We start from the raw sequence: 9,365 nt of genomic DNA on the forward strand, positions 1-9,365 counted from the left end.
ATTTCCCCACTTTCACATAATGGCCAATATTAGAGGAGAAACATGCTGGGAAATTGTCTAAATGACTATAATAATATTCACATTCACAGTACATGGTGTTCTACGTGGCTATGCTATGTACTAGTGTAATATTACGTAGTACAAAAGGTACATAGTGAGGACAGTAACTGGCCTGAGGTGCAAGATATTGAAAAGTAAGCTAGTTTAAGTGCTAAAAATAAGGTGCTTGCTAGAATAACCAATTTTGTTAATTACTTAAAATTTCAATTTAACACCCCCCAAAAATCAATGAAATAGAAGCTATGAGAACTTGGTTTATTCTTAGTTATTGCTAAAATCTCTTTCAACATCAGACATTAGTCATCAGTATATGAAACAAATGAGCTCATTAGCCCAGAAGCACTGATTATTCACAGCAAACCAGGAGATCTAGGTACCTCTCTTAAGACATTTATCAGTCACCCACACACTGTTGTGTTGAGGATGGTGATTCTGATGCTTATCCTATCTTACCTCATAAAGTTTCATAAGACTTTCTGAAACAAGTGTTAATCTATGCAGTTCTGCTTTCTATGTACTTCTGGTCTATTTTTCCTGAATCCACCCCACCCTTCCTTTCTAATTCCTAGTAGTCTGGGAAGCTGAGGACCGTAGATATGCACATATTAGCAAACAAAGTAAATGCATCAAATGTGTCCAGATGATGCAACATACACTTATATTTGGTTTCAAGCTACAGGCCATTCGATCAGTCTGGAGGAGACGTTAGCAGCAGCTCATATTTAATTGCAGGAATTACACTTGGGAATTGACAACACTGCTCACCTTTAAGACAGAGGCTAAGCTGGTCATGTGCTCATTGAGGGCACCCTCGGACTCCTTGTAGGTCAAGCAGGTGAACTGGTACTCCTCAGGATCAAAGGCATCGGCCCCCTGCTGCTCCACATCGCTCGCTACGCCCACATAATAGTCCTCTATGTCCCCAGGGTCCTCATCCTCTTCCTCTTCCTCACAATTCGGGTCATAGTCCTCTTCATTGCTGTCAGACCCCTGGCTATTCATGTCCACAGACATCTTAACATCCAGACGAGTTGCAGATCAGGAAAGCAGTTTTTTCCCCTCCCCACAAACTTTACCACTTTCTCAAATGCATTAGTGTTTTTGTCTTCTAAGGGAAGAAAACAAAAAAATAAGTGTTACTTACTTTCACCATGAGAAGCTGTAACAGAAACCATTCAAGAACCAAAATGGCATAGCCCTGGTCCTACCCCCACTATGGCTTATTCCAACTCTCCCCTCATACAAGAAACCTCACCACCATCTCTATGCCCAGGACTTTCAAAGGGAAACCCTTTCCTGGAGGGGCAGAAGCAGTTAACAATGTAACTTCACATGAAGGCTCTGGCATGAAAGAGTAAGGCTATCTGCTCTATGTCAAGGAGTTAAATTCCCATAGATTTGTCCTTCCTGCCAGGGTCTTTAAGAGAGGAGCACATTCCCACAGCTGGCTGCCCACAGAAGAAGCATCCTAAAGGCTAAACAACCAAAGTTTAAAATCTCTTAGCTAATTATGCTCCACTGAGTGGTGACACAGACAGTACATAAATAGGGACACAGTTCTTTCCCTAATATCTAGGGAAAAAGAAAAAATAGTAAAGTATAGTAAAGAAAAAATAAAAACCACATAGCTCTTCAACATCTTCCTCTAGTCTGCAAAGTTAACTGATTTTTCCATTTTAAAGGGTTCTACTAATCCTTTAAAAGAGGAACTTAAGAGGTAAAGAAACTGACACAATAGTGAAGGAAAACTATAGATATTCTGCCTTAGCAGGATCAAGGCTAGAATCTACTTAGGGTAAAGAAACAAGAGATCAAATGTAACCAGCTACTGAAAAATCCTCACAGATCAAAATATTACTCAATTACATATAAATGAAAAGAGAATACTAGTTGAGAAAGCAAAACAGTCACAAGTCTTAACGTCTTCTCAGAGAGGACTTTGGCAAATACCCATTAACTTCTCTGCACAAGAACTATTTCAAGTGATCATTTCCAAGGAACAGTATCAAATAGTGATTTAAATCTAAAAATAATAGGACCTTAAAATGCAAGAGCATTTGGATTGAACAGTATGTAAATAATTTACATAACCAAATCTGGATTAAATACTAAGGTAAATTTAAAACCTATTTGAAGTAGATAATCTCTCCCCCAAAAAAATTAAAACAAAGATTAAAAATCAATGTGTGCTGAATATGTAACCAGTCTAAGGGATTATAGAGCCACATTTTAATGATATTATAAAAATATCAGTGAATCTACCTCTGATATGTTACCTATAAATGCTCAAATTAAAAAATAAGTCACATTAATGAGAGGGCAGTAACGTAATACTTGCAGTTTGACTTTTAACAAAATTGTTTTGTATGCTAGAACCACCTCATCACAACTGAACTTAACTATGGTATTTTTCCTTTAGGAGAAAAAATTAATCTTTAAATTAAATTAAAAATACCTGTAATTCTTGAAGATCTTTCAGGAAGATGTTACCCAAATAGTCTATATAATTTCCATCTAAAATGAAAAGAGATAGTTCTATTTATATATTTTAAAATTGGTACCCTGAGTTTGCAAATTTATTTTTTAAAAAGACATTTAAAACGACAAGCAGCAAGGGACCAGAAATTATTTTCTTATAAGTCCCACAGAAATCTATATGTCATAATTATATACTGACAAGAGTTACATGGCCTTCTAAAAAAAGAAAGTACTGAAAGTAAACAGCACAACTTCCCGGGTTGCACAGTGGTTAAAAATCCACCTGCCAATGCAGGGGACACGGGTTCAATCCCTGGTCCAGTAAGATTCCACACGCCACAGAGCAACTAAGCCCGAGCACCATAACTACTGAGCCTGCACCCTAGAGCCCACATGCCACAGCTACTGAGCCTGCATGCCACAACTGCTGAGGCTCAGGTGCCTAGAGCCCGTGCTCCACAACAACAGAAGCCACTGTAATGAGAAGCCCGTGCGCCGCAATGAAGAGTAGCCCCTATTCGCCGCAACTAGAGAAAAGCCTGCGGGCAGCAATGAAGACCCAACGCAGCCATAAATAAATAAATAGACTTAAATAAATAGACTTAAACAAATAGACTTAAATAAATAAATAAATAAACAGCTAACAATAATTCAACCTGGGGTACTTGTGAGAGAAATGGATACCCAGTTCCCTCCCTCAGTTTGAAAGCCCACCACACCTTAATTTTTTTTTTTTAATTTTTATTGGAGTACAGTTGATTTACAATGTTGGGCACCACCTCACTCTTATTGTTAAGATTTCCTAAGTTAACTACCACAATTTCAATCTTAAATGTTACATAGAGGTTGACAAAGCAAATCATAACTGACTTAAACTGGACTTTTGCCATGAACTCATCTCCGCTAACACTTACAGAATACTGCCAATATTTCAGATCTCACTTTATTCATGAAAAAAATATTTTCAAATAAAAAAGTCCCCAAAAGAAAACAAAAAAAAAAGAGAGAGAGAGAGAGAGAAAACAGAGGGAATTCCCTGGCAGTCCAGTGGTTTGGGCTCAATAAAGAAAAAAAAAATGTCTCCAGTAGAATACCCACTAGGCAATATTAACACCCATTTCCCACCTCTCTTCTGACATGCTCAAGGGCTACTTGACTTTCTTAGAACGACAGATCCCACTATCCAAGACTAAATAAGTACTATTTGCTTACTTAATTAGAAATTTTATGTCCACTTCTTTATACTTTTGAATTTCTTGGAAAACCAGAGCTTATAACTTTCAAAGAAATACTTCAAACACAAACAGGCAAATTTAAACTAAATGAAAATCAAAGTCCAAACAATGATTGTGGAAGATGATTTCCAAAATAGAAGACGAATAATTGATTTTTTATTGTTTTCTTTTATCTGCATTTTTATGTACGATACTGCTTATTAGGCAAATCTGCATAAAGAGCATTATAAATATTGCTCCCATCTACAAAATATCACTACCAATAATAGCTTTCATTTAATGAGAGCCAACTTCAGGCCAGACTCATTTTCATTAAATGTTTATAACCCTACAAAGTGGCTATCATCCCCTTCTTACAAATGAGGAAACTAGAGTTCAAAAAGATTAAGCAACTTGCCCAGGACCACACTGCTGCCAACCAGTAGAGTCCAGCGTAATACTTTCACCAGATCCAGGGCCTATGAGGACTCATAACGCCCCATCACCCCCCTAGAGAGCCTAATACTATCTACAAAGCTACCTCCAGAATCACAACAAAAAAAGCACCGTTTGGGGCTTCCCTGGTGGCGCAGTGGTTGAGAGTCCGCCTGCCGATGCAGGGGACACGGGTTCGTGCCCCGGTCCGGGAAGATCCCACATGCCGCGGAGCGGCTGGGCCCGTGAGCCATGGCCGCTGAGCCTGCGCGTCCGGAGCCTGTGCTCGGCAACGGGAGAGGCCACAACAGTGAGAGGCCCGCGTACCGCAAAAAGAAAAAAAAAGCACCGTTTTCACTTTCTCTAGATTTTTCTCCAGGATTTGGGCTTACAGGTTGCCCATAGCCTTCTCACCAACCAAATATTCAAGAAACAGGGGAAAACTTCAGGCTGCCTTCCAAAAAGGAGACTGTCATTTCATACTTACTGGGTGTTCTAGGTCCAAATTTAAATAAAACCTTAATTTTAAATCTTTTCCAAGTTAAATATCCCTATTCTATTTGAAAGAGTGTTGACATTGCTTAAAGGGGCCAGTATGTTATTACTATATTAACAGAACTGATGATAACGTTTTGATTTCCTTTGGATATTAAATATTATCCTTACATCCCAAACAGAAAAGGAGTAACAGAAATTACTCCTCCCCCTTCCCTCAAAGTCACGTGTTCAGAAGACCTGCCACCCACCCTGGGCTAAAGAATTCAAACGGAAGACTTCTCAGTTTAAAGATGACAAGAACAAAACACAGACTTTTTTGTGGGTCTGACAACGTTTACTCCAGACGTAATATTTAGCACTGTAGGGTCAGTTACTAAGTCTACAAGTCCGAAGAAAATTACTTGATACAAAAATATGAACTCTGTCTAATACGGTAGCCACTAACCACATGTCGTTATTTAAATTTAACTTAACTTAAAAATTAAATAAAATTTAACATTTGCTTTTTCAGTTGCACGAACCGTAAGTCAAATGCTCAATGTCCACGTGTGGATAGTGGCTACTCTACTTAACAGCAAAAATACAGAATATGACCATTGTGGCAGAAAGTTCTATGGGACAGGGTCAGTACTGAGGTGAAGTCATCCCAGAACACGGTTGCCTCTGCCGCCGCTAGCACAGCAGCGTCGGGCGAGGCGTCGACGCAGCTCCTGGGCCGCCTGTCCCGTCCGAGGCGCCGGGATATCCGCGAGGACACGGAGCCCACGCGCTGCGGGACCCTTCACCAACGGGCGTTAACTAACCGCGCGGGCGGCACTGCTAAAGCTCCCAACGATGACTCGAGTGGGGAGCCCCGAAGGCAGCGCGTCTGCCGGCGCACCCGGCGGGGAGGGCCCAGATGCGCCGGCGCCAGTCGATCAGAGGCGCTGGCCTCCGACCTCACTGCGAGCTGAGCAGGCGGCGGGAGGAGGAATAACGGAGAGACGCCAGGCGCCGGTTCGCCCTGGCCTCAGCCTTCAGCCGCCCCTCGGCGGGTGGCGGAGTGCGCTGAAACAGTGTAAGAGCTGCCAAGGGCGCCGGGACCTCGCGGGCAGCGACGAAGGCGGAGCCCCGGCCGGGCTAGGGAGGCGCGCGGAGAGCCCACCCCCTCCCCCGGCCCGCCGGGGTAAACAAGGCCTAGACTCGCACCGCGCACTTACCGGGAGCCGTGGCCCCGCGGCCGATGAGCCCGGGCGGGCCAGACCGGGTCGGGCCGGGCCAGAAGAACCGGGTCCAGGAGCGGCGGCGGCGGAGGCGGCAAGCCAACGCCGGTCAAGGCCCGCGCTGCTTCCTCCGGCGAAGCCGTCTCAGCAGCTCCGGAAGTGCTCAGAGCAGTTCCGTCACTTCCGGCCCGGGGTCGACCCGCGGTCGCCGGGGTCGCGGCAGGCGCTGGGCAGTAACGCCTCTCAGCGGACACTTCACTACATCCCAGCGCTGCGACCCAGAGTGGGCCCAGAGCACAGCCGGTGCCGACGGCTGCGAGAGGCAGCAGAGGAGAGGATTCGACTTATTGGAGAGTGGTCACGGCATCTCTTCCGGCTTTTGCTTACCAGCGCCGCCCGCCGGGATACTTTAAACGAGGGTTCTTCTGTCGGACTCCTCACTTCTCTGTTTGTAATCGGTGTCTGGCACCGAAAATACATCCAGACGTTCGTGGAGTGGATAAAGGACTGTTGTTTCCCGGCCGCTAACTAATCGAAGAAGAGCTAGGTCTTCGGGTCAGCGCGCAGGGCCGGGAATTTCTGCGTACGTTCTGAGGCCGTCGCCTGGTGGCCGCCGATTCACAGGACCACGCCAGGCTTCCGCTGCCCTCTCCGCGGCCTAGTTCGCTGCCTAATTCTTTGGCTTCCCATTCACCCAAGATTGAATCTTAACTGCCTTGTTGCACAGTTTCTTCAAACAGTATAGGAAGTGCCATTATGACTTTCAGTACCTTCTAGGGCTTTTGTCAAGTATTATGGATAGATAGAGCCGTGAAGTCCCACTCAAGTTGCTGCTGCACAACGTGGAAACGCCTGTGTGAAGCCAGTGACGTTAGGGAGCCTCCTCGCTGTGCAAGTCCGTAGATAACCCAAACCACTTCCACCCATACATGAGTCATGTATACACTGATATTCAAGATATTCAAGATACCGATGTGTAATGGGCTCTCTTTTTTTTAGTTCTTGCTTCTTGCATGTATTTGTGTATTTCTTATACCTGATTTTCAGCTTCCTGTTTAATTCAGAGCCTGTACCCAAGTCAGGTGCATTCAAATACTAGAAAGCGCCATATTAATTTGGAGTGAAAATTAATAGTAATGAGTAACATATTGTAGGGTTGTGAATTTTATGCATTAACAATGTAAAAGCTTATCTATAATCCAATGTACTTACTTGTTAGGACAAAACATATAATCCCTTTACATCATGACACTAGCGAAGGACCCAAAATATATCTTCTGCTAATGAAATCTCTTTAATTGGAAGCCTTCACTTTGGGTCACTGGTAATCCTCTCCAGTGAATAAAAGGGAACAATCTGTTTTTCTGTATAATTATTGCTTTGCAAAATAGAGAATGAGGTCATTCACATATCAAGTACACAGGTGTATGTACAATATATTGGAATCCAGTGTACAATCCTTATTTGTTCTCCTGTCTTGCCCCTCTTAAAGCTGAGTTTCTTAAGGGCACAGATCCAACCTTGTTTTCAATATTACTCTATTAAATAGACGTTTATTGGGCTGATGCTAATACCATTATTTTTAACTAGTGACAATTTCTCCCCAGGAAATAAAGATTTAAAAATTTGGCCAAAACATTTAAAAATACAGATAAAATTATGTGCACATATATGTGCTTTAGAATGGTGATTCTATAGGAAAAAGTTTGCAGTATCCCATATGTCCAAAAGTAAAGGTTTGTTAAATTATGGTAAAATATACAATAAAGAAAACCATTAACAATTAGGCTGTACTGAGGCATCTATTAACAAGGAAAGGTATCTGTGATATGAATAGGATATGAAATGATGTGTGTAGTATTCTGTTTTCAAAATAAATTTGCACATAAGATATATAAATATAAAATATAATGTCTCTATTGGTTTCTGTGGCACGGGAATCTGGACAGGCTACAGTGGGAATGATTTGTTTTAGCCCCTTGATGTCTGGGGCCTCAGCTAGAAGACTAAAATTTCCTAGCCAATATCATACAATTTTTCTTTTGTATAAATCTTAGATTCAGAATGACGTGTTTTCACTTTTGAAAATTCACTGGAGAGTGTTGAATTTCTAAGAATAACTTAAGGGTAGTACTGATATCCTCAATATTGAGTCTTTGCATCCAAGGAATATAGTATTTCTTTACAGTTATTTTGTTTTTCTTTTATGTATTTGAATTGTTATAGTTTTATTCACATGGATCTTTGGTTTAGTCTTGCATACATTGTGGGTTTTGCTATTATTCTGAATAGGATTTTTTCTTCATGTTTTCTAATTGGTGATTGTTAACATATCAAAACGTTATTGCTTTCCAACATTGTTCTTGTGTCTGTCTCCTTACTTAGCTTGCTTATTAGTTTTAGTGGATTTTCAACTGATTGTCTTCAATTTTCAAAGTGAGCATTTGGATCATTTGAAAATAGGGATATTTTGGACTCTTAATTTTTAATTTTTAAATTTCTTTTCTTCCTTTTCTTTTCTCCCTCTTTTTTCACCTCCCTCTTTAATCCCCTCCCTCTTTTCTCTTTTTTTTTTTCTTCCTTGCTTTCCTACTTCCTTCCCTCCCTCCCTCCCTATTGGTATTTTTGCATTAGCTACCATGTCCAGTAAAACGTTAAGCAGTAATCATGATTAAAAAACATCTTTACCTTTATTCCTGTCATGAATAGGAAAGTTTCTAATATTTCACCAATAAATAATTTTGCTAAGAAAAATATAGTAGTTACTAGTTTGCTTTAAAAAAAAAAGGTAGTTACTTTTTGTCTATTACAAGGGTGTTTACTTCAAATCTTTTTTTTTTTTTTATTTTTTGCGGTACGCGGGCCTCTCATTGTTGCGGCCTCTCCCGTTGTGGAGCACAGGCTCCGGACGCACAGGCTAAGCGGCCATGGCTTACGGGCCCAGCCGCACCGCGGCACGTGGAATCTTCCCGGACCGGGGCATGAACCCGTGTCCCCTGCATCGGCAGGCGGACTCTCAACCCCTGCGCCCCCAGGGAGGCCCCTTTTTTTTTTTTTAGGTGAAGGAAAACGAAGAGAATTTACTGCCTTTAAAATAAATGATAATTTTTTTTCAAGTAAAAGGAAAATGATAACAGTGAAATCTGGAACTTTACAAATTAAGGAAGAGAAATTGGAATGATAAATATCTGCATTAGTTTCCTAGGACGGCCATAACAAATTACTATAAACCTAGTAGCTTAAAACAACAGAACTTTATTCCCTCCTAGACTAAACTTCTGGTTGCTGTAAGCCTAAGAATTTGTCCATTTCTTCTAGGTTGTACATTTTATTGGCATATAGTTACTTGTGGTAATCTCTCATGATCCTTTGTATTTCTGCAGTGTCACTTGTTACTTCTCCTTTTTCATTTCTAATTCTGTTGATCTGAGTCTTCTCCTTTTTTTTTCTTGATGAGTCTGGCTAATGGTTTATCAAT

General features: G+C 41.5%; 1 protein-coding gene across 1 annotated transcript in view; it reads right to left on the reverse strand.

Annotated features, from left to right (window-relative positions):
* The window catches only part of ARIH2 (ariadne RBR E3 ubiquitin protein ligase 2), a 52,225-nt gene extending 44,501 nt beyond the window's left edge, over positions 1-7,724 (reverse strand). Inside the window, 3 exon segments of the mRNA XM_081245260.1 lie at positions 826-1,168; positions 2,516-2,574; positions 5,885-7,724. Coding sequence (XP_081101386.1) covers positions 826-1,074 — 249 coding nt within the window. The 5' untranslated portion in view covers positions 1,075-1,168; positions 2,516-2,574; positions 5,885-7,724.
* Positions 7,725-9,365: the final 1,641 nt, after the last annotated feature.

This window comes from Mesoplodon bidens, assembly GCF_964165515.1.
Source record: "Mesoplodon bidens genome assembly, chromosome: 10".
In the NCBI taxonomy this organism is placed as follows: Eukaryota; Metazoa; Chordata; class Mammalia; order Artiodactyla; family Ziphiidae; genus Mesoplodon; species Mesoplodon bidens.